This window comes from Diabrotica undecimpunctata, chromosome 4, assembly GCF_040954645.1.
Source record: "Diabrotica undecimpunctata isolate CICGRU chromosome 4, icDiaUnde3, whole genome shotgun sequence".
Lineage (NCBI taxonomy): Eukaryota > Metazoa > Arthropoda > Insecta > Coleoptera > Chrysomelidae > Diabrotica > Diabrotica undecimpunctata.
This window is the reverse complement of record NC_092806.1, coordinates 107,272,380-107,299,679: the sequence shown is the minus strand read 5'-3', so window position 1 is coordinate 107,299,679 and position 27,300 is coordinate 107,272,380. Positions and strand designations below refer to the sequence as shown.

The 27,300-nt window shown below is 34.6% G+C and overlaps 1 protein-coding gene across 1 annotated transcript in view; it reads left to right on the top strand.

Moving 5' to 3' along the window:
• LOC140439837 (uncharacterized) overlaps positions 1-27,300 on the top strand; it is an 895,210-nt gene that overhangs the window by 806,556 nt on the left and 61,354 nt on the right. Inside the window, exons 13-14 of the mRNA XM_072529991.1 lie at positions 10,594-10,954; positions 21,992-22,291. Of these exons, the coding sequence (XP_072386092.1) occupies positions 10,594-10,954; positions 21,992-22,291 (661 nt within the window). The remainder of the gene's footprint in view (positions 1-10,593; positions 10,955-21,991; positions 22,292-27,300) is intronic.

Below are 27,300 nucleotides of genomic sequence, written 5' to 3'. Positions count from 1 at the left end.
TGAACAAGTGAAGCTTGGAAATACACAATGTAATGTAGAACTAGTATATAAATACGATACAAGGGTAAGACATAAATGAAATAAGGTGTCGATTTTAATAACAATAACTAATCAAAATAACTGAATGAAATTTAGAAGTGAATTAAATAAAAATACTTCGGTAATGAAATACAGGGTTTGTAATTAAAAAAAAAAGGAACGAAAGGTATTGAAAGGGACGTTCAAAATAGGCCGAAAATATTGCATAAACGTGTTACGATAAATATACTGGCCTAACTTTTATGACTAATTATTCTGTTTTATTGTAGAAATTTCGGTGGAAGTCTAGAACCAAAATTATGGTGAACGAGCCGGCCAAGCTTCTCGATCTTTCGATGCTGTTCCAGTATATCAGGATTTCGTATATAAATACAACATTTTTATATGGAGAGACAGTTAATTCGGACGACGCGCTCGCGATAAAATGTTACGTTCGCTTTTTTTAATAAATTATGTATGTTTAGTGAAAATAAATAAATATCAGTCATTGTGCTTTTTAATGAATTAAGATAAGAACAAGACATTATAAATTAAAGACTTAACAATTAATAAATTCACAACAAATGGTGTCAGAGTGAGATCGAACATAAATTAGACTTATAATAATAATACAAGTGTGATATAAAATAAATTGTGAAAATGGCTACGATTTATGAGCTGACAGTGACTAATTTAAGAAGACATCTCGAAGACAGAGAATTAGCTTCTACCGGAAAAAAGGCTGAGTTAGTCCAACGACTAAAGAACGCTTTGCTAGAAGAAGGACTAGATCCAGAGACTTATATATTTGAAGATGCTGTCATCTCGTCGATTTCGAAATTAGAGAACAAAGTTTCCGGCGACATCGCATCATTGGAGAACAAAGTATCCGGCAACATCGCTTCTTTAGAAAGCAAAGTTTCTAACGAGATTTCTTCTCTGGAAAGCAAAGTTTCTGCTAACATCTCTAAAGTCACTTCAGAGATATCTGCTCTTGACGATAGAGTGTCTTCGTTAAAAAACCAAGTTGCTGCCGATATGTTGGCCTTCGAAGAAAAGATTAAAGAGATGGAAAGGAAGATGGAGGAAACAGGGACAGCAGAGAGAGGAAACAATCCAATTACAGTGGAGACAAAAGAAGAAGAGACGAAATGTAAGTTGGAAACACGGCCGAAATTTGAAGGAAGTGGAGGTTCTGTCCATGTGAAAGTCCCAACTTTCGATGGAAAATCGTCATGGAACAACTACATGAAACAGTTCGAATCAGCCGCAAGAGCAAATGGATGGTCTGAAAAAGAAAAGGCGGTAAACCTGACTATCGCTCTTCGAGGAGATGCCTTAGATGTGCTTCAGACCATAGCAGTAGAGGAGACCGATGATTTCGAACAACTGAAGAAGAGGTTAAATATGCGATATGGCCACGAACATTTGGAGCATGTATATCAGTCGCAGCTTAAAAATCGTAGACAGAAGAAAGATGAGGCTCTTCAAGAATATGAGGTAGATATTGCCAGATTAGTACGATATGCTTATCCAACAGCTCCCGAAGACATGATGGAAAAATTGGCCGTTCAAACGTTTATTGATGGTCTTCGTGATCATGAAATGCAGAGAACACTGCGATTAGCACGTCACAAGACGCTGGTTGATGTCCTATCCGCCGCCCTCGAATATGAGTCAGCTACGCAGGCCTCTGGCGGTTACAGTAAAGTTAGGACTGTAAAAGAGGAAGGAGATGAAGATAAACTTGACCAGCTCTTTAATTTGATGAAAAGCATGACATGCAAGAAAAAGAAGACCATAAAATCAAGAAACTCACCATCAGGAAAACCAGAACGAGTCAACCTTAGGGGGGCAGCTTCGACCCGGAACTCTTCCAAAGACCCTCTTATACTAATAGCTTCTTTGAAATGTCGTGAAGATAGTGTATATGTAGATGGAGACATAAATGGTAAAAAGCATACGTTGTTGGTGGATACCGGAGCGACCAGAACCATTATACGCCCGACAGTTATAAACAGCCGAAAGAAACTGTTACCAACGAGGTTGCGACTTCGGACCGCTACAGGTGAAAATGCCAACATTCATGGAGAAATCCAGGTACAATTGGGGATTGGAGCAGAAAAGTTTGTCCATACTGTTATAGTTGCTGACATCGAAGAGGATGTTATATTAGGAATGGACGTAATGAATATGCATGGATTCCAATTGGATTTTAAGAATAAGGTAATCAAAGTTGGCAACGAGGAAGTATTTCTCCATCCACATAATGACAACACTGTGCAAGCAGCCATTACAGAAGATACAGTCGTGCCTGCGAGAAGCGAAACGATCATAGTAGCGCGACTACAGGGAATTGTAGACGAAGGGAGACCTGTTATGATGGAGCCTTGGAACCACGACGATGAGGTTGGCCGTGGAATCATAATTGGAAAGGAATTGGTGACTTCGGCTAAAGAAATTCCTGTGAGACTTATCAATGTCAACGACTACCCAGTGACCATAAAGAAAGAGACAAAAGTAGGAACTTGTGTACCTGTGACATCCATAATTCGTCAGGCGACAACATCTGATAATTCCAACGACAAATTCGACCAAATGGTTGCAGTTGCAGGACAGTCTCTAAACCAGATGGAGAAAAGGAAATTAAGGGAATTTCTTCGGCAGTATCGTGATATTTTCGTACCGAAAGGAGGAAAGACGGGAAAAACTACAGTTGTTAAGCATAAAATTGATACTGGTAATGCTAAGCCAATTCGTCAAACAGCTCGACGATTACCACAGGCGAAAAGAGAGGAAGCTGAAACGATTGTTCAGGAAATGAAGAAAGACGGGGTGATAGAACCTTCTACGAGCCCATGGGTCTCTCCGGTGGTCCTGGTTAAGAAGAAAGACGGAACGACGAGGTTCTGTGTGGATTACCGTTTGCTGAACAACGTTACCAAGAAAGATAGTTATCCTCTGCCTCGGATCGATGACACATTGGACACATTGGCTGGAAGTAAATTGTTTTCCACTTTAGATTTGAAGTCTGGATACTGGCAGGTAGAAATGGACCCAGTAGATAAAGAAAAGACAGCCTTCACCACAGGATCTGGATTGTGGCAATTCAACGTTATGCCATTTGGACTTTGTAATGCTCCTGCGACATTTGAGAGGCTTATGGAAAATGTGTTGAGAGGGTTATCTTGGAAAACATGCCTGGTTTATTTAGATGACATAATCGTCTTGGGGGAGACATTCGAAGATCATTTGAGGAATTTAGAAAACGTTTTTAATCGACTTAAAGCTGCCCAATTGATGCTAAACCCCAAGAAGTGCCAGCTATTTCAAGGTAAAGTCAATTATCTGGGTCATATAGTCAGTAAAGAAGGAGTGGCCGTGGATAAGGGAAAAATCGATTCCATTAAGGAATGGCCAAAACCAACTGACAAACATCAAGTGAGAAGTTTTCTTGGATTATGTACTTACTACCGGAGGTTTATTAAGAAGTTTGCAGATATCGCTAAGCCATTAACGCGACTTACAGAGGAAGCAAGAGAATACCGCTGGGATATAGACTGCCAAAATGCCTTTGAGACCTTGAAAAAGCATTTAATAACAGCACCAATTTTAGGGTATCCACTGCCAGAAGGAGAGTTCATCTTAGATACAGATGCAAGTAATGTGGGAATTGGAGGAGTGCTGTCTCAGATTCAAGGAGGACAGGAACGAGTCCTCGGATATTTTAGTAAAGTTCTTTCAAAACCTGAGCGGAATTATTGCGTCACGAGAAGAGAACTTCTGGCAGTAGTGAAATCAGTAGAGCACTTCTATCAATACCTCTATGGAAGAAAGTTTCTAATCCGAACCGACCATGCCGCCCTTAAGTGGTTGATGCAGTTTAAGAATCCAGAGGGTCAGATAGCCAGGTGGATCGAACGACTCCAAGAATACGATTTTAAGATTGAGCACCGGGCCGGAGTTAGCCACAGAAACGCTGATTCTCTTTCCAGAAGGCCATGCTCAGCAGAGTGTTCCCACTGCAACAAAACGGAATCCAAGGAAGCAGCAGTGCTAAGAACGACGATTGTCAACGACGACTGGACGCCTACTAAGATCAGGGAAGAACAAGAGAGAGATCCAGTTATACAGAAAATCCGAAAATGGAAAGAGGAAAACCGTCGACCACCTTGGCAGGAAATATCAAACCTATGCTCAGTAGTTAAGACGTATTGGGCCCAGTGGGACTCATTTATCATCGAAGATGGCTTGCTTAAACGAGTCCTGGAAAATGATGACGGTTCAGAGAAGAGAAGACAGTTGGTGATCCCAAAGAGCAGAATAGCCGAAGTACTTCATCAGTTACACGACAGTCCATCGGGAGGGCATTTTGGTGTAAGGAAAACCCTTCAGCGAATTCGGGAACGGTTTTATTGGATGAACAGTTCCGACGATGTAAAAGACTGGTGTAAGAAATGTACTATTTGTGCCACGAGTAACGGGCCTTACCGAAAAAGGAGAGCTCCTATGAGACAATATAATGTTGGAAGCCCGTTTGAAAGAATAGCTTTGGACATCGCTGGGCCATTTCCAGAAAGTGAAAATGGAGGCAAGTACATGCTGGTAGTAATGGATTACTTCAGTAAGTGGGTCGAGATTTACGCACTTCCAGACCAGAAGGCCGCCACCGTTGCAGATAAGTTGATCCAAGAATATATCAGCCGATTTGGAGTGCCTTTGGAGATCCATAGTGACCAAGGCAGGAACTTCGAAAGCGATCTATTCCAAGGAATATGTGATAGACTAGGCATGAAGAAAACAAGAACTACAGCATATCATCCGCAATCTGATGGTATGGTAGAACGGATGAATAGGACAGTTGGCAAATATTTGACAAAGATGGTGTCCGATCATCAGCGAGACTGGGACCAATACCTTCCGCTCTTCACAATGGCCTACAGATCTGCTGTTAACGAATCAACAGGCCAGACACCAGCGAAAGTCCTATTCGGACGCGAAATGCGACTACCTTGTGATCTAGAGTTTGGGTGTCGACCTGGAGAAGATGTAGCAGGTGAAGATTATGTGATCGAATTACGAAGAAGAATGGACGATGTACATGAGTTGGTCCGTTCCCACCTTCAGATCGCTAGCGACCGAATGAAGAAACGGTACGATACACAAGCCGAAAAGGGTTGCTTTAAGAAGAACGACAAAGTATGGCTGTATAATCCCAAGAAGCGAAAAGGCTGTTCTCCCAAATTGCAGCAGTTTTGGGAAGGTCCATACCTCATTATGGAGAAGATCAACGATGTCATCTACCGAATAAGCAAGATTCCGAAGGGAAAGCCGATGATAGTACATCATAACCGGCTGGCGTCTTTCGAAGGTGACCACGACGTAGATGAAGAAGTGGAAGTAAACCAAGTCCACGATGTGTCTGACCTCACGTTTGAGGAATTCATGGGTGCCTATGGAGGTACCGGTAAAGCGAGACATGGTGTTACCACTGAAGAAAAGCAAGATCTACTCGCGCTCCCCGATGACTACTCGCTGGCCCTCACCATCCCGGCCAGTATCAAAGACGCACCAGGGTTGGCATCCGTCTTTCGAAGGAAGTTTGGTCGAGTTGCAGAACTTCAATGCCAGGTGCCAGCTCCCGGTAAAACCTTGAAACTCCAAGATGCATCACGTTACCTTTTCTACCTGGTAACAAAAGACACTGCCCGTGACCAACCTACCTACCGAGATGTATGGGAAGCCTTACTTCAATTGAGAGAGCACGTACTAGAGTCCGACGTGCAAAAGTTAGCCATGCCAAAGTTGGAGTGCCGCCAATTAGATTGGAGGGTTATCCGAAATATGGTGGAGGAGATCTTTAAAGACACCGAAGTCCAGGTGTTAGTCTGTTGCAATCCGCATAGTTACTGGTGCGGAGAGAAAACCGTCCCTTGTCATTTTTATACAACTGGAAGTTGTAAAAGAGGGTCCAGTTGCCGATACCAGCATACAGTTCCGGTTCCAGTCCCGACAAGGTTCCAGGAGGAACCATCTTTTAAGAGGGGGGCAATGTTACGATAAATATACTGGCCTAACTTTTATGACTAATTATTCTGTTTTATTGTAGAAATTTCGGTGGAAGTCTAGAACCAAAATTATGGTGAACGAGCCGGCCAAGCTTCTCGATCTTTCGATGCTGTTCCAGTATATCAGGATTTCGTATATAAATACAACATTTTTATATGGAGAGACAGTTAATTCGGACGACGCGCTCGCGATAAAATGTTACGTTCGCTTTTTTTAATAAATTATGTATGTTTAGTGAAAATAAATAAATGTCAGTCATTGTGCTTTTTAATGAATTAAGATAAGAACAAGACATTATAAATTAAAGACTTAACAATTAATAAATTCACAACAAACGTTATAAACAGAAGTTTGAATATACAAGCGAAAATCAGTAGAAAGAGAAGCAACGTCTGGGAAGAGAATGCATCTGCAATCGAAAACGATTTCGTATGAAAGACAAGCAGGCAACACTTTTTGTACCTCGCAAATATCTCTCTCCACTAAATAAACAGTGGATTTTTGGTGTATGGCTACATTTCGTACCGTGGAATGACGTGCCTTTCGATAATATCAAGTGTTTTAACAAATTATAAAGTATTTAATTATCAAAAATTTAAAGAATAAATTAAAGATAATTCAATTATCTTTGTATTTCAATAATCTTTGTTTTATTTTAAGAAGAAGCCCAAATTACAGCATTTCATCTCGTACCTTACCTACCAGTACCATTATATTTTTTCTGTAATTGATATAATCAGACATCCTTACTTTAAAATACAGGGATGAGTGCCTTAAGAACCGGCAAAATAACGCAAAAGATAGAAAACATAATACGTTGTGAAATAAAAAGAGATGAAAGTAGTAGAGGTGAGAAATTATCGATATTAACCTATAATTTACTTTACATTACATTAGAATTATCGAAAATTTCCTACCTTTAGACGTTAGCTTATGAGCTGGTTGACTTCAGTCATAGTAATACGTATCACGTAATGTAAGTAAAAACAGTTTAAGTAGGAGTATTTTTTTATCCAAAATTAAAGTATTGATCAATAATAAACTATGATTTGAGACGTCGCATACACTCTTCTCAATACAGAATTATCATAGCTTGTTATTCTGTATTCCTCAACACAGATATAATTATCAAATTACTACTAATTAAACTATTTACTTACATTTGCTTTATTGCCTTCAATCAGTTTTTACTTTATGCGAAATTTAAAAAATGTTAATGTTCGACGTCAACCTTGTAATATTATGACTGAAGTCAACTAGCTCATAAGCTAACGTCTAAAGGTGGGAAACTATCGATAGTCCTAATATAATGTAATGTAAATGTAATATAAGGTTTCTATCGATAGTTTCCCACCTCTACTACTTTCATCTCTTTTTATTTCACAACGTATTATGTTTTCTATCTTTTGCGTTATTTTGCCGGTTCTTAAGGCACTCATCACTGTATATTAATTTTCATATTTTACGAAAGAAAGTTACAGCTATCGTTCCCCAAAAATACGTTTCATCTATATTATGTACTTTCCATGAATATTTCAGATCGTACGATAAGCGTTTTTAAAAACCTCAAAGAAAAAACGAAAACGAAAACATCTTTTTAAGAACTCGCCACAAAATAGATTTCAAGAATATTAAAAAGCGAGATACCTTCATTAAAAACCGGAAATAACGTTAACACGTTGCAAGGACGTCGAGGCTGAGATGCCAGCCGTTGACATTAATGAAGAGCCTGTCTTCATTATCACTCAAAATTCAGGATACACGGTGAAAAATTAATCCGCCGAAATATAATTTTGTGTTGGTGTTAATAAAAAAAATCTTTTAGCAGAATCTATTAACGAATTCGCAGTATTGGTATAGTAATTATCAAATATATATATATATATATATATATATATATATATATATATATATATATATATATATATATACATATATATATATATATATATATATATCTAGATACACCTAGACGGAATAAATTCTTGAACTTCATTTTTTGACAACAGAATGACTATATTTAAAACATGCTTTGATAACAATATCAATGTTTTATCTTTTCTACTTTTTGTAAAAATAAAATTTTACCTTAAAATTTTTTGTGAAGATACCGATTTGTAAAAATTGGTTCGTACAGAAATTTTTAGTTATTATTCTTTAATCTAATTGTATTCAGTGTTAGAAAATTCCTCGAGTTCGAAGATATCAAAATTACCACCATGTAAGCGATTTTGACAGGGGCAGAATTATTGCGTATAGAGATATGGGTTTGTCGTATCGTGAATTAGGCTGTCGTGTTAATTGTACGGCAATGACGGTAATGCGTGTCTGTCGTGTGTGGACAAACAAATGTAGAGGAACACGAAGAAGACCAACTGGTCAATCGAGGCGTACCACAGAGCGTCAAGATAGGCGCTTTAGATTACTGGCTCCGACAGATCGTTTTGCTACTGCGCGTCAAATTGCTGACCAATGGTTTGAAGTAGTAGGTAGATCTGTTAGTATGAGTACACTATACCGTCGCATTTGAGCATTTGGACTGGTTTCATTCCGCCCACGACTAGTGCTTCCTTTGACTGCGGACCACTGTCATCAACGTTTGAGTTGGTGCAGAGAACGGAAGCATGGGTTGGCAGAATGGCGTAATGTAGCATTCAACGATAAATCACGATTTTGTTTAGGAATGCATGATAGTCGTAGGATGGTAAGACGCCGCCGTGGAGAGCGACGAGGTATCGGGTTTGCTGTTGAGTGGCTTGTACACAGGACAGTTGCAGTAATAGTTTGGGGGGCTATTGCCTGTGGTAGTTGATTACCACTTGTGTTTATTCGGGGCAACATGATAGCTGCGCGTTATGTTGATGATATCTTACAAACCACTTTACTGCCTTATCGGGACGGCCGTCGTGACGTCCTTTTTCAACAAGACAACGCGAGTCCCCATATTGCTTGTCAAACTATGGACTTTCTCCAAAAAGCTGGAGTTATTGTTTTGCTGTGGCCGCCCCATGTTCCAGATTTAAATTCTATCGAACATGTATGGGATATGATGGCAAGGAGACTGTATACGTTGCACTATCCTCCACAGACTTTGGCACAGTTAATACCTAAAGTTTAAGTTGCTTGGAATGAGGTGCCCCAAGCAGACGTCGGTAATCCCATTATATCAATGCCTAGTATATTCAGATACGAGGTCGCCAAACCCATTATTAATTTTTTTTTGATTACTTGTTAATATAAATTCTTGACAACGTTATCGTTTCAGTCTTGATGTAAATCTACCATGCTGCCAAAAACTTAAGTTCAAGAAATTATTCCTTCTGGTTGTAACATTTCTAATTACAGCATTTCATCGCATACCTTACCTACCAGCACCATTATATTTTTTCTGTAATTAATATAATTACATATCCTTACTTTAAAATATATTAATTTTCATATTTTACGAAAGAAAGTTAGAGCTGTCGTTCCCCAAAAATAGGTTTTATCTATATTATGTACTTTCCATTCTGGGTGTAACATTTCTAATGTCACTGAGTATTATAACACTGGGATGATAACAGCTGTTTAAATCTTATTAATGTCGAAAAGGTGGTGGGATATTGGGTTAGCAGCTGAACTTAGCTGATTGAACTATTGGCTGAATTAGAAGCCAAACTGTACTCTTATCAATGATATCATTATATTTTGTTAGATTTCTCTAACAGCTTCGGACGAAAGCTACAATAGTATTACAAAATGGCGAAATTGTATAAAATTTTAAAAAATAAGGTAAAATACTTACTAGTGTGAAGTTGCAGCAAAAAGTTCTAAAAAAAAGTCTCGAGGTGTTCATTGTAGTGAAAAAATTGACAAAAATCTTGTGTAAAACTGTTATTAAACTATTATGCAATAAACGGGACCAAAAATAATATTTTTGGATCCTACTATGCTTCCTTAAGGGATAAAGATAACCCTTAATATGAGCTCCATCGATTGCGCTAAAAATTATAGCCTTATCTTTTTGGAAATTGCTGCTGGGGTAAAGCTGTGGAATATGACTTAACGGTGGTATATTGGTTTTGATTAGGGGTAGGAATCGACTCAATATTTGATTTCACAGATATCCTGTACAGTGGAACCAAAATTCTCGCTGCTAACTTATCCAGTTGCCGTTAACCACGGCAAACAGTTTATTAGCTAATTTTTTTACTATACCTGAATTTTACTATACCATTCGTAAATCTAACCGTAAATTGCAAATTTTGTAGCACCGCAGAAGTGAATATGAAGTTTTTCTAATAGTTTTTATTTTGCTTAACATAAAGTTTGTGTTTGGTTATTTTTTAGGTCAGACTAAATTTTTAAAAACCAGTATAAAGTTTTGATTGTTTGCTGATTTACGTAAATTCTTTTAATAAATAATAATTAATATATTCTTAAATATAATATTGTAATTTATTATTCATTCTTATAATAATATTATACCCAAAACTCTTTGAATTCCTTTATATTTTTTTCTTTCAGGAAAATACGCGCAAGTATTACAAAGCACCTCGAGAAAAATAAACCCCACACAAAGTCTTCGAATATTAAAAACAGCCGCACCTTCATTATCAAAAGGAAATAAGCAACGGCAGATAGACCCCACCCCAGCCGCTGCCGTTAATGAAGAGACTTCTTCTCTACCGGCCGAGAACGCCATAAAATCTACGAGGAAGTCCTTAGGCGCTTCCGGGGCCTACAAAAGATTCAAAAACAGGCACAAAGAACCAGACGTCGCCGTCTCCGAAGAGGACAATGATCGTTCCGACGCTGCAACAGCCCAACCCAATTACAAGAAATCTCAGAAAAATAGGAGTCAATCACAGAACTCAAGAAACTCTAAGTGAGTATTTCTTTTGTAAGTGATTACTTTTAATTGCTTCAGTTGTTTTTAAAGTTTGCTGGTATTTTCTCTCTCGAGAAGTAGAAATTGTGATTGCGAATAGAAATTCTTTTTCTTTTTTTTTATTTCTTGCTAATGAAAAAGAGGCGGCGTTTCAGTAATTTAAAAGGTGATTGAGTACAACTACGAGGGGTATACGTTGTAACTATCTACAGTTTTACAGTTTATATTTAATAATGTAACTAACTTCAAACATAATGATTTAAAAAAAAATTAAAGGATGATATAATGTTTATATACGAGAGGGTTTACAATGAAACAATATTAAAGTCTTCCTAAATAATAAAGGGATAATCATGTAAATGTCTGGATAAGTGCTATTGTTAGAACATTTCTTCTTGGAGAGACTATCGGTTTTGAATGTTGGCGACCATCATAGTAACGTAGATTTTTCAGTCAGAAAATTTTTCGCCTTCCTGGTCATCATTTTCCATCTACTTTACTTTAAAGAATTAATTACAGCAACACTTATCCTTTGTTTTTTCCCATAATGTGACCGAGGTATTCAATTTTGGCTGTTTTTATTGTGGTCAATAACTCTGATAAATTGTGGCATGTGAATAGCTTAGCATTTTTTTTAATTGTAGATCTTGCTTTCTCTATCCTAGATTTTATTTCTAGGGAATGGTTTCAATTTTCATTAACGTTCGTACCAAGGTAGGTGTATGTTTTTACTCTTTTTATTGGTTGACCATTCATACAAATTCTTTCAATTTGCTGTTCCTTCTTAGAGATCATCATACATTTTGTTTTCTTAATGTTCAGAGAAAGTCTATATCTCTGACTCACTTTTGTGATTCGATCCATTAACTCCTGGAGGGCTGTCAGCGAATACCACCGTATCTCTGGCGCATCTAATGTTATTGATAGATTCTCCGTTAATTCAAATTTAGGCTTTAACATCTTCCACTGTTTCTTGAAAGATTTCCTCAGAGTATATGTTAAACAGCAAAGGTGATAGTATACATGCCTGTCAGACCCCACGTTTGATTTTAATATCATCGGATTCTCCTGCCTCTCTACGGATGGACGATGTTTGATTCCAGTAAATATTGCAAACAATTCTTAGATTACAGGTGTTTATTCCAATATTTGTTAATATCTCCATCAGCTTGTCGTGTTTTACATCATCAAATGCTTTATGGTAATCAATGAAGTATGCATAAATATTGAAATTCACATCTCTACATCGTTGAAATAGAACTCGTGTGCTGAAAAGAGTCTCTCTCGTACCCACTGCGTTTCGAAAATCAAACTGTGTACGGCTGATTTTTTCTTCCCATAGTCTGTCCAAACTAATAGACAACGAATCAATAGCAATAATCGCAAAGATATTCAACAACATATACAACTCTGGAGAAATACCAAGAGAATGGCTAAAATCTGAGTTTATTGCACTTCCAAAAAAACCAGGAGCCAAAAAATTCGAAGATAACCGTACTATAAGCCTTATGAGTCATCTCCTAAAATTGTTTCTAATGATAATGCACAAGACAATCTACAAGCTGTGTGAAAGTCAAATTTCCCCCAACCAGTTCGGGTTCACAAATGCTGTTGGTACTAGAGAGGCCTTGTTCTCAGTATAAGTCTTATTCCAGAAATGTAGAGACGTCAACTGCGACATACGCATGTCTGGTTGATTATGAGAAAGCGTTTGATCGAGTACAGCACGCCAAGATGATACAAATAGTAAAAGAAATAGGAATTAACAACCAAGATCTGAAAATAATTAGAAGTCTCTACTGGAATCAGACAACAAATCTCAGAGTTGAAGGTGAACACTGACTCTATGAAAATCCTGCGTGGAGTGAGGCAAGGCTGTATTTTGTCTCCTCTAATCTTTAATCTGTACTCTGAAAGAATATTTATCGAAGCTTTGAATGAAACTGAAAAAGATATTCTACTATAAATGGTTACCGACCAAATAACATCAGATATACAGATGACACAATAGTATTTGCGGACAACTTGGAAGACCTACAAGTTCTTATGAACAAAATCACGTATTACAGTCAACAATATGGACTCAATATAAACGTTAAGAAGACAATGCTTATGACAATTAGTAAGAAAATAATAACAGGTCAACTATACGTCAACCAATCCAGTGTAGAAAGAGTGACGCACTACAACTACCTCGGCACCATAATAAATGAAGAATAGACCAACAACCAAGAGATTAGAGCACCCATCGGAAAAGCTAGATCCACCTTCAATCGCATGGGGGCCTTCTTCAAGGAGTCACAACCTCTCTCTTGATACAAAAGTAAGAATGCTGCGATGCTACGTCTTCTCTGTCCTTTTGAAGCATTTGAGATGTAGCTATATCGGAGAATGCTTAAGATCCCGTGGACTTAAGTCACGATTAGGAGGTCCTCAGAAGAATGAATAAGAACCGAGAGGTACTGACCACCATCAAATCTCAAACGTCAGCACCTGGGTCACTTTGAACTGATAGAAATTCATTAGAGAATCTCTTGTTTACCATTATGTAATCAATTTGATTCCTTATTATGCTTCCTGGCTGATCTTGTGGAGAGACCCAAGTATACAATCGTCTTGGTGGTAGTTTGAGGAACGTATTTAGTATTACAAATTCTTCTCCCTCTACAAAATAGCAAGTGTTAAAATATATACATAAGTAAAAGTTACAATTCTTCGGACATATTATGCAAAATAAATCCAGATATTTTCTCCTTCAAGCCATTCAGCAAGGAAAAATATTTGGAAAACAAGGTCCAAGAAGAAAAAAAACATCTTGGTTAAAGAACCTCAGAATCTGGTTCAATACAACATCTGTGCAGCTTTTCCACGCTTCTGCAGATAAGATAAAGATTGCCATGATGATCGCCAACATTCTTAACGGAAAGGCACATCACGAAGAAGAAGAATAGTCTGTATATCCTTTGATATATGATTTTTAGAAATAACTTTTATAAGTGGCTCATTAAGCTGATGATCCGGAATTCATTGCAAGATACGGATTTTGTTTCTTTAGGTAGAGCAATAAACGTTGACTTCAGCCATGATCTTGGTATTATTCCGTTGAAATATATGTCATTGAATATTTTTGTTAGTCGTTGAGTACAGTGGGTAGTAAATAGCTTTATCAGTTCAGCATATGCATTATCAGGTCCAGGAGCTTTGCCATCTTTTAGTTGTGATGTTGCTTTTTTCACTTCATTTGATGTGATTGGTAAGTGATCGTTACATATGTAGGACGGAAGTTTTTTTGACATATTATCATCAAAGAGTTCTGGTATGTATTTGTTTTATATGCATATTTCTTGATTTTTATCTGTGATAATGTTCCCCTGTTGATCTTGCAGTTTGCTAGCGGTGTTGGATTTTTAAAGACCAGCTGCTTGTTTTAGCCTTGTTTGCATATTACATGTATCGTGTTTTTGTTCCAACAACTCTCTCTCTTTACACTGTGATTTTAACCAATTTTCTTTGGTCTTTCGTATTTTGGTTCTTATTTGTCTCTGAATATTTTGTACATTCTGTTGTTATTCTTTAATTTTCTTCTTTCTTCCATAAGTTGCAGTGTATTGTCATTCGTCCAACTTGTCCTCTTCTCTTTATTTTGTATTACATGTTTCTTTCTGATCTTGTTTCACAGGTTTCACATATATTCTGGAGTGATTCTTCCGGCTGATATGTTTGCTCCATGTTACTTAGCTTTTTAAAAAAGAATCCGTTCGACTGTTTCCTTTGTTTCCTTATCTTTAGGCTTCTCATATCACATTTTTTGTTACTATTTTTTTTTGTAACCTTTTTTTAACAAAACCTAAATTTACCAATAACAGGAATATGATCTGGCGATACGTCAGCACCTGGGTGACTTTTAACTGATAGGAATCCATTAGAGAATCTCTTGTTTACCATTATATAATCAATTTGATTCCTTATTATGCTTCCTGGTTGATCTTGCGGAGAGGCCCAAGTATACAAACGTCTTGGTGGTAGTTTGTGGAACGTATTTAGTATTACAAATTCTTCTTCCTCTACAAATAGCGAGTGTTAGAACATATACATAAGTACAATAAATTATATAAAGAAGTGTGGATAATCACTCCTAGCTAATATTTAAACAGAACCCGAAATTCAGTGAAACTAAATATACTAGGAATTCTAGTTAAGTAAAACGTACTAGTAAAAAGAAACCTTATAAATACCAAATAAATATCAAAGAAATCTAAGAAATGTGAAATATTGTAGCAAATATGAGATTTTTAATAACTTCTTCAATGATAGAGGTTCATTGATTAAAGAAATTTTTTTATTATGTGAAACTAATAAAGAAGTGGGATATCTATAACCTATATTTAAGAAAAAAACAAATCTCTCTGAGCAATGGAAGATACATATTAAAACCTTTCTGAACTTCACACCTACTAAATTCATTTATAAAAATGCCGTTTTTTTTTTTTATTTTTTTATTAATTCTACTTCTGGTTAGAATTCTGGTATATATAAACGATATCAGGGCAACTGCAGCAATTATGCGATTTTATTATCTGCTTTAAACCATCGATGGGTTAGTGTGGACATTTTTAGATTTTCGGATTTTTTGGTAACATCCCTTTTTAAATTCAGTTTTAGCAAATTATTCAGTCGTTCTTTCTATTGATTTACAACGAATATTACTTAAATATTATTTGTAAATGAAGATAAGTTACTAGGTATTTTCTGGTCTAGTGATTTTACGACAAAGAAAGAATTACTAGCATATTAAAATAATGACAAATGACTAAAATTGACAGATTGACATTTCGTAACAAATAATTTTACAAAATGTTTTAAATAATATTAATATCATGGTTTTGTTGACTGATTGTAAAAATCAATCTCTAGGTACATTTATCATGAGTGAAGGAAATAATCGAATAATGGAAGAAAATACAATGTATTTAAAAAATTATTTATATTCAGACACTACATATATAGATATTCTTACTTTATAATAACAAATAAATAATATCTGCATGGAATCTTTTTCAAAAATATTATTTTCGACGAAAAGAATATTTAACACTTAAACTGCTGGATGATCAAACCATATAGCAATCGAACCTTTTATATAATAATTTCAAAGAAGAGAGTAAATATTTATTAATTAAATGAAAACAAACAAGCTTCTTAGAGAAAATACATTAAATGAAAATCAGAATATAGGACCAGGTATCTTTTGCACTGCGATTTGATTTATAATAACCTAGATACCCCGATATGTCATCATTATTAGCTAACGCTTTAGCAATATACGGAGTAGGTTTCCCTAATTATATTTGTCTATACATTACATCTTGGGTCATACCAAGATCAATCTCTTTTGCCGACATGTCCTCTTCTTCCTCTCCTACTTTTGCCAGGAAATTTCATATTATAATCTTCATAGTCAGTGGTTAGCATTTAAGGGCTTAACATTTAGTGATCCTAACTTATGTTCTTTTATCTTCGCAATAATTATTGCCACTTCTTCTAGTATGCACTTGTCATTTACTATGAATGCACTCTGAGCATTTTTATTCAAGTACAGATAGCCAAGCAGCATTGGAGGCTCTTATAAACTCTATGGTTTACTCTAGACTAGTGTGGGAATACCGAGAGGAACTCGACAGACTGGCGGCACATAAAAGTGTTACACTGAAATGGGTTTCATGTCACCAGCGACGAAGGAAGGACGAATCAGAAGACGAAGGAAGGAAGAAGGACTTTGGAAGAAGAGCATCAGCAAAAATTTCCCTATCTCAAACCGGCCGTGAAAATGGAAATGGAAAATGCAACATAACTCTCACTTGTAAATACATTAGGATAAGCACAAGGGAAGGACTGACATACGCTAATCGAGCTGAAGTACTGCGGAAAATAAATAAGACCCAACTAAGAATCACAACAAACTTTCTTACTGGACATGTGCCAGTCAAGGGATACCTATATGCAATGAGACTGCTTTATGGAGACTTTGAAGCAAAGGAGCTTAAATAATAGTCAACCACATCCTTAATGACTTCAAGGCATTAAATCAAAGACAAATCTGGAGACTCTAAGTGACTTCAAACATAAGATACTCATGCTCTGGAGCTGTAAAAGCTGGTAAAGGATTTTAGAATCCTGAAATGGGTATTAATATATGAATTGAGGACAAGATAACTAACTGCAATACGACCGCTGCTTACAACCGACTGCTTTCAAAAAATTCTCATTTACGTCACATGCATTTGTTGTTACTCTTTTCTTTTTATCTGTCCGTCCAAAATTAAGTTTCGTACATTGTAGCTGGTATTATGGTAGTTTTAAAAAAAATCTGTCTCAGTTTTTTTTAAGTAACACACATTCATGAATGCATTCCTATCTATTTCCCCATTACTCTGTAACACGGATCGTAGATTATTAAAAATTATTAATATTCAAAAGTATTTCATGATCCAAGGGTATTATTTTACTTATAGTATTGACTCTATCTTTAAATATTAATTCCAAGTACTTTGCTTTTGTCCTATCAAGGTTTTAAATTTTCTTTTTTTTTTCAAGAGGTTGTCCCCAATGTTCCAGATTTTTACCTAGAACAGATTAAGTACTACCAATACTTATGCGTTATACTATGACTTTGAGATTTGTTAGTTGTAAGGCTGTTAAGTAGAATTTTCATTGTATCTAGAATGATTTCTCCACCTATTCTGATCATTTCGGTTGTTATTTCATCTGGACATGGAGCGCGGCCGTCTTTTATTTGGAATCAGGCTGATTTTATTTCTTTTTGTTTTATTAATTTTAGGAAGTAGTTCCGAGCCTACGTTAGATATATTGCGGAGTATTTAATCTGGTTTTGAGTATAGTTTTTTTTTGAGAATATTTTTCAACAGAGTCAGATATATTCCTTGTTTTTAGCATCCTCACATCTTATCTTCACATATCTTTTTAACAAACCAAAACATTAAAATTTTAATAATTTTTTAAATACATTGTATATCCACAGGCATGAACTAGGTAACCTTTTCATGTACAGGATATGACGCTAAAAATAGTAGAATTTATCTGAATTTTTTGTATAGGCATCGATTTGCTTGAAATTTTGACAGTAGTTAAAAGATAGTTCAAAGATCAAAATCTACCCCATGGAAATATGTGCTTTTCCTCTAAGGGTGGTTACCACCACAGCTCAAGGGTGGAAAAAGTTTATCAAAATTTAACTGACCACCATGGTTTTTTTTATTGACTTTGACCACCTTCGAGTTGGGGTGTAAACAACATCCAAAGGAAAGCACATATTGCCAAAGGGTAGATTTTAATTTTTGAATTATTTTTTACCTACAGTCAAAATTTTAAGCAAATCCATACGTATATAAAGAAATTCTAAGCAGAAAATCGTCATATCTTGGACTATTGTAGCATGTTTATTATACAAATTATTAGCATGACAGAATGGTTATAAATGTAACGATAAATTAAAATACCTACTAGGATGGTGGATGATTTAATTTATTATTTTAAAAATATGTAGCATCAATATTTATTGAAATTACCAATGCAACGATTTCATAAATATGTATGTACATTATTATTACTACTAAGCAAAGATGGTAATACTTTTTGTAATATAAGTTGGTGGAAAAAATAATGTGGTGCCAGAAGGGTTTATTTGCAAAATATTTTCAGTATAAGCTGTATTTTGTTTTATTATTGCTAAGTATTTTTATTCTAAGAGAAAAACCACCTCTTTATCTATTTTATTAATTTGCAGTACCTTAATAGTAAGTTTTGTAATAGACTAAATTTCTTATACATAGTCACCATATTGTAAACTGTAGATACATAGTCTGTGGCTAAATATATTGTGGTTACTGAGTTGGTTTTAGTACCTATTTTCAAGCCACTTTTGGGTCGAGGTTTTTCTTCAACAAATACTTAAATCATTTTATTAGTTCTATATTTTTGGATAATTGAGGTGGCTTTGTTTAATTGTTCCTTGTCCATTCTTGTCCAACAAGGAGCTGGCAAATTGATGGTCACTCCCAGGAGTTCCCATATACTAACCGAAGGCTAGTAAATCGTGGCCGTCCGGAGTTAGGCCTTTCTTACCTTCCACCTGGAATTGTTGATAGTCTTAAAATATAAATAAGAGACACATTTGTAAAATACGTATGCATATTACTTTTGGTAGTACTTTCATATTCCAGCCTACTTATTAAAAAAAAACGAATATGGGCTGATACTCATAAAAAATAATATCCAAAAAAAATCATAAAAACACAATGAATGAAAATGTAATTAATGGACATATTTAATAAAAAAAAGTCTTTTATAGTTCTTATTTTAATTTGAACAGGAAGCATATATATAAATAAATAAATAGCCATTTAAAGAGACAAGTCACGTCAAATACAAACATACGATACGAGAATGATAAAAAAAATATCATTAAGAGAGCAAATTAAAAAATATATTCAATTCCTCATTCAGACTATTCTGCGTGAAGTAGTACTTGTACAGTTTCAGATCGGGACGGAAACTAAAGCTTCTACAGCTATGATCATACAAGAAAAAAACTAAGGCCTAATATCAAAACAAAAATTAAAATTGTTTGAAATATGTCGTTGAATTGTGAAAAGTAAGTTTGCCAGTCTGCTACGCCATAATTTCCTAATGTATTTGCAGTCTGTAATATAATTGCAATAAGTACATTGACTCCCAAATATGTAACAAGTGGTTTAAAGGAAATCGTCCATTGGCAATTTCCTATATATCCATTACACTAAAACAATATCACAAATCTTTGGGTTTACTTGAGCTTCTGCTTCTAAATTATATTAGGTTTCTATGACTAGTTTATAGTCAATAGGCCGGCTGGGACCTTTCGCTTAAGCCTTTGTGTGACTGGTCCGTTAAATTTTGAGCGCCAGAGTATTGGGATGGTCTGCTAGTGTCTATATCGTTGTGTGAGTTTAGTAACTTCGTCTTTACCAGTTGTCATTTTGAGGTCCTGTGCGATCGTGTTGCTCGAAGCGATCAACCATTAGTTATACTTTGGAACTCTTTGATTTGGAAAACTTCTAGATTGTCGATACTGGATCTAGCTGCTCTTTTCTATAATTCTATTCCGTAACTCCATCTTAGTTTTACAATAACTTTATATATCAAAACTTTGTTGTAAGTTGACCATTTTGACTTTGGACCTATTAACCAGTATAGTTTGCTGAGGTTACGGTCCACTTATTTCATGTTTTTCACCTTGGTCCTCTTGGTTTTGGTGATCTAAATATATTTTCAATTATTTTGTGTTTTTCTTCTGTGGCAGAAGGCGACGGTTTATTGATACTGGAGGACAGTGTCCCTTGCGGCTTGTCTTTGCTACTTGCACAGATTTTGTCCTGTTGGCTTGTAAACAGCACATTTTTATCCAAGTTTGCATTGCGTTTAGGTTAGTCAGCCCCTGTGTGGTGATGCGGCTGGATGTTCGCGTGGTGGAATGACTGCTGTGTCATCTACATGCGATACTGTTGACTTCTAGGTATGTAGACAGATCTGCAGTTAATATCAGTTACAGCACTAAACCGATAACATTAACTAGTGGGAATCCAGCCATAATTAAATTAAATCTGGTATGCTCCTTGTTATGTGTTAAAAGTAATAATCATCTTACAGGAAGAACTGTAGGATTTGAAAGAAATTTTCTGATTTTTGTAAAATGCTATCATTCTTAACTCTGTCAAATATCTAGAAGGAGTCTAAGAAGATTCTATAGCAGCAATATTTTCTGTTTTCTTTGATTGGCGAATTTGCTGGTAATTCCGATAAATTTATTAAGTGGTATCGTGCTGTGGTCTAAAGCCAAGCTAGTAAAGTGAGAATAATTTTTTTGCTCTTTAAAACTTTCTTTGTTGTGGTTATTCAAGCAGTTTTTCCAAGATTTATTTAGTATGGGAAGAAAGCTGATAGATCAGTGGGATTTTATTGCTTTGGGGAGGTTTCCAAATTTTGAAATTAAAATTATTGTGGCTATTTTGAAATATTCTGTTTTAAAAAGGCTTTATATAGTTGTGGAATGTAATGTAGGGTTATTCTTTGTAATTCCTTCTATATTCTTAGGATTATTAGGTCATACCTAGTAAAATTGTTGGGGATTTAAGCTAGTGTGGATGCTATTGAAAGGTGTTGACTTCGATGTATGTAATTTTTTAAGGTGGAAGGGAGTTTATAGCTGGTAGGGAGATTCTAACATTTTTAGACCTACTTTAAGTAAGGAGTCAGAAAGTACATTAATTGCATAACAAAAAGCCTCATGAGTCACTTGATTTAAAATATTTTTAAGTAGAATACGTAAAAGAGAAATCTGATTTCCCATATTTTTAAACATTTAATTTTAAAATAACTACCAACCTAGAGATGTTAAAAAGAGTAATTACAATGTTAGAATTGTTTATCACATAACTATTGTATAATAATTATAATTATTATTAAATATGTATTCCCATTGTATCCTAATGATAAAAATTTATTACCGAGGAGCCATCGTGCACCTGTTTTGTGAAAGCTTCAGTTTACTCTTTAAAATCAGTTTAAAATAGCGATCATTTCTCTCTTTGGCCAGCTTGTACATTCCTTTATTTTCGGCGCGGCCGCGAAAATTCTTTTCATAAGTACGTTTGTAGTAAATTACAGCAGCTTTTTTTCATCACATATATTTTATTTAAATTGCTTTAAATAATTATGAATAGATTACTTTTGTTGAAAATATTTATTAAGTATTAAAAACTTCAAATATAATTCAAATTATATATAAAATATGTATAATTTTCAAAAAAATATCTTAGTCTGTACATTTATGGTTTTGGTATGATGCAATTTCATGTTTGCATGAAAATATTTAAGAATATACTTGTAAATACCCCCATAAAATATCATATAGTTCCACTGCACGTCCTCTAAAACAGCATGTTTGATCACAAAGCACTAACACTTGTAAATATGTAGACCCATCACAACTACACACAGTCAGCAAAAACCTAGAAGAAATAGAAACAGAAAAGCCTCTACTACATCCAAACCATATGTACACAGCGAGGAACCATCCACATCCTCGCCGGCCAAGAGGTTTTCGTCCACCAGAAAGACCAAGCAGAGCAAGACTGTGCAGAGCGAGGTTTCCAGTAATAATAACAACAACAACAATAATGGTTATTCTAGAAGAGCGTTTAAGCCCAAAGTTCAGCCATCCAGCGTTGACGTTAGTGGAAGTGGTTCGTCAAGTCTGTACAAGTTTAAACTTAATAGGTACGTATATCTTGCCTATTTTCATTCCTTTAGCTTTATGTGCAATATGTGGAGCGTTTCTTAAACTATTATTTAAGTTTCCGTTTATAATTCAGTTATATAAAATCCATACAATAGTCTAGTCGTTAGAGATTTGATCTCTAAAAATCATACGAACAAGCTAAATTTTGTTCAGAGAACAAGAATGTCCAGTTTGGGACCCCAAATATATGCAAAAAAGTTTAACACTTTTAACCCTGGCTTTCTTCGTAAACGCTTCATCGTAGGCGGGGGAGGCGATAAAAATCTTTTTACCTAGAATCTGTACGCTGCAGAAAAAAAATGTTTCAAATAAAAAATGTAGTTTATTTTGGAGATTATTTTTAACCATATAAATGGAAATTATTTTTAACCAAAATTTTTATTAGTGCTTTGTATGAAGTATGAACCATTATCTCAGAAAAATCGCTTGAAGCGATTGGCGATTTTGAATGTCAGTTACGCGCGCGAAATCAATTTTTAATTAAATTTGTATCAACTCGACGGTAAACAATCTTTTGATCAGAGTGTCTTATCAACAAATGTCAAAGTGCGTTTTCAAGGGATTTCGTATGAGTTTTTGCATTTTGCCGTACTTAAATGAAGTAATTTTTTATAAAGATCTTTCACTAAGATCGGTCAATGAAAGTAATAATTTGATTGATCTCGTGAGAATCGTAAAAAATGTAATTTCCATTGTTAGAGCCTAGTTTTTAAAAATTATAACATAAAATTTAAAATTTTTGTTTTCGCAACAAATATTTGAAATATGCCTAAAAAAATTAGAATTTAAACTTTTAAAGTTCAAACGATCATCCATTACGGAAAAGGTCTCCACGAAGGCGTTATCGCGTGGATTGTGTAGCTGAAGTTAAGTAGCTTCAAAAACTGACTTGTGTGATTAAAAATAAGCAGTTTTAAACACTTTAGATTGTTTGTAATATAAAAATTTAAATTCAGCGTTTTTTGGGCACATTTAAAAATGCGTCAGATTTGCTGTCAAAACTCAAAACCAAAATTTCATGCTATAGATTTTAAAGACTAGGATCGAACAATGGAAATTCTATAGTAACCAGTTAATTCAAGTAATAAATTGTAGATCTTATGAGAATCATAAAAAAATGGGAAAAATTGTGCAAAGTTTATTTATTTAACCTACTCATGCACTGTTCACGTTTAAAATTAATTTTGATTTTTGTCAAAAGGACACTCTTATCAAAAAGTAGGTTTAAAAACCTTTAAATTAAATAACGATCATAGTTATATTTATTAAGGGGATAAAACAAGGTCGATTTATAAGCTTTCAGTTGAAGGAAACATACTTTTTCCTTGCTCAAAAAAGGGACTACATTGCCCACCGGATGAAACGAACCAACTGAATAAGTCAAGAAGGAAGTAAAGTAATTGAAAATTGACAGTTCCTCAAGACAGTAGATAGTGGATTTTTGGCAAACACTTAAAAAAGCACCATGTAGGTGTTTAGCACCATATTGTGTAAAAATATTGTATTATATAATTAAAATGTAATTTTTAACAATTTAAAGTAAGTGAAAATTAAAGTAATAAGTTAAATTAAATAAGTTTATTGTATAATAAAGGTTATTCGTTAACAAAGTAACGATAATTGATTAAATTATCTTAAACTTACATTTGAGCAATGATGTATCGACTGTATGATTATAAGTTAGTTAAGAAAAATTATTATATGTTAAAAATAATTATGTTTACGTGACAATAATAAAGGTAGAAAAATGAAGAAGGTGATGAATAAATGTAAGAAGCTCACTTAATGATATTTTATTTATTGTGAAGTCAGTTGCCCATGCTAAGTAATGTTAATTAAAGTGTACAAATCATGAATGTGTTGCTTGTGTGAGTCCATTTCAAAAGGTAAAAGAAATAATAAGTTAGACTTACTCACAATCAATTTAATTTAACTAATCGGACGACCGGTTTCGCTTTCTATAATATGCAAAGCATCTTCAGGTCACGATACAAAGTTAAAATGATGCCGGTACTCTATTAATTGGTGGTTGAAAGAACATGGTTCAAACTATCTTGGATTGTTGATTGGAGAACTCAGGTCAACTATTGTAATTGTTTAACAGTAAACGGGGAAGTTCTTGAGGAGACAGATTTTATCCAATGAAGTAGAGATAGGTGAAATGTATTGTTTGTTTGATGAAAGTAATGTTCTATACCATTAAGTTCTTTAAAGTTATTTATATTTATTCTGGAGATATATTTATGAAATATGTGTTATTTATTGAGATTTATTGTTTTGTTTTGGAAGGTGACAGTTGTAAGACAATGAATAAGAATGGATGTACAGATTGTGTGGGTGTGCAATTAAATAAGCTTGTAGTTATCAAATTTCTTTGATAAAGTTGTTGCAATATCTGGCAAATTCTTGTAAAGTCCACAAAATTTTATGTTAAAATTAAATTAAGACACTTTTACACACACAGAAACACACAGGAAAACACTTAAAAAAACGGGGGACGAAACAGACATTTAATTTAAATCCTCTCCTTTTAAATTAAATGTCTGTTTCGTCCCCCGTTTTTTTAAGTGTTTTCTGTGTGTTTCTGTGTGTATAAAAGTGTCTTAATTTAATTTTAACATAAAATTTTGTGGACTTTACAAGAATTTGCCAGATATTGCAACAACTTTATCAAAGAAATTTGATAACTACAAGCTTATTTAATTGCACACCCACACAATCTGTACATCCATTCTTATTCATTGTCTTACAACTGTCACCTTCCAAAACAAAACATAAAATCTCAATAAATAACACATATTTCATAAATATATCTCCAGAATAAATATAAATAACTTTAAAGAACTTAATGGTATAGAACATTACTTTCATCAAACAAACAATACATTTCATCTATCTCTACTTCATTGGATAAAATCTGTCTCCTCAAGAACTTCCCCGTTTACTGTTAAACAATTACAATAGTTGACCTGAGTTCTCCAATCAACAATCCAAGATAGTTTGAACCATGTTCTTTCAACCACCAATTAATAGAGTACCGGCATCATTTTAACTTTGTATCGTGACCTGAAGATGCTTTGCATATTATAGAAAGCGAAACCGGTCGTCCGATTAGTTAAATTAAATTGATTGTGAGTAAGTCTAACTTATTATTTCTTTTAACTTTTTAAAGTGTACAAATTATACACAAATGTAAAAACATACTTACAAGTTAAGAAGATAACATTACTTTACATAGGCAACCAACTTCGCAATGAAAAAAATATCATTTAGTTGGGTTTTTACAGTTACTATATCACTTTCTTCATTTTCCTACCTCCATCATTGTCCCAGTAAGCATAATTATTTTTATCATATAACAATTTTTTCTTACTAACTTACCATCACACAACATTATTAAGTTAACTCGATACGCCATTGCTCCAATGTAAGATCTTGCAAAAACTGCATTTAATCAGTTATCGGTACTTTATTAACTAATACAATTTATTTCACAGTAAAATAATTAATTTATCTTATAACTCCATTTATTTTCACCTAGATTAATATTTTAAAAATTACATTTTAATGTTTTAATACAATATTTTTACACACAATACCTATATGGTGCATCCGGTTGGCAAAGTAGTCACATTTTTCGAGAAGGGAAACAGTATGTTTTTTTTAACCTATTAATGCCCAAAATTAAATTTTTATCAAAATTGAATCAAAACTTCAGAATGAAATAAAGAGAGGTTGTTTTTAATAGAAATGTGCAAAATTTACGTTATTTTCTTTGTAACTGTCTTTTTTTTGACGTATGATATATCATACGCTGGGCAATGAAGGACACAATATTTCATAAGATACGTTTTATTTTAAAATATTTACAACGTGTGATATTTGACAAAACATTTCTCGGGATGAAGTCCTACATTACATTTAATGCATCGATATTTGGTACACTTGCCACATTTGCCGCACCTTCGTTGTTTTTTAATTTTGTCCACCAAATGACCCACATTATCCAAACGAATTTCATCAGCAACATGTTTTGAAGATTTTGAACGTACTCCACGTGGTGTTGGAATATCTGGAGCTGTCAGCAGGGCCTCCACAATTCGTCTGTAAAATTCTAATAAAGAAATTGCCTCAATGTTGCGGTAAAGAAGCCACATGTTAACTATTGCCCCATTCAAGCAAAATCTAAATATCGCCCAATACTATTTTTTGGATCGAAGTCTACACCACCCATTCCCCTGTTATACATTTGCACAACGTTTGGTTAAGGGACCGCTATAATTTTTTTGTCTTTTCTGGACTATCTGTTACAGTTTCCTATAGTAAATATTTCTGGAGTTGAAATATTAGTTGCCATAGTAACTTCATTATTGTCATTCTAGCGAATAGAGCGTGGGAAGTTCCACGAATTTCTTTTTTTACTTCTTTGAGTGGGGCTTTTTCAATTCTGGCTTTTCTAATTGTGCCGATACAGTGTATCTTTTCATCTCTCAACCTTGTCAGTAAAGGTAAAGATGTAAAAAAATTATCAATATAGATAACAGATTCTTGTGGTAAAAACCCTATACACAGCTTTTCGGTTACGGAACTTCCTAATGAGTTGCCCTGTAATTTATCTCCACTTCCAGTATAGGGAAGAAATTTTGCAAGGTAACCTTTACTGGTCGCAACACACCAGAATTTATATCCGTAACGGATGGGTTTTCCTTGGATAAACTGCTTCATTGAATGATGCCCATAATATGGCTCCATCGCTTCGTCCACTGAGAAACTTTCGTTCACTGGCTGGAGGTAATTATGAAAACGTTTATTTAGATGGTCAATTAGGGGTTGAACTTTGAATGCTTTATTGGTTTGTTGGTACAACGTATTATCGTTAAAGTGTAAAAATCTATGAATCTGTTCAAATCTGTTTCGACTCATAGTATTACTTACTAGATGTGAGTGAGAGTCCCCTCGACATTCCCAATACATTCTTCTAGAAGGC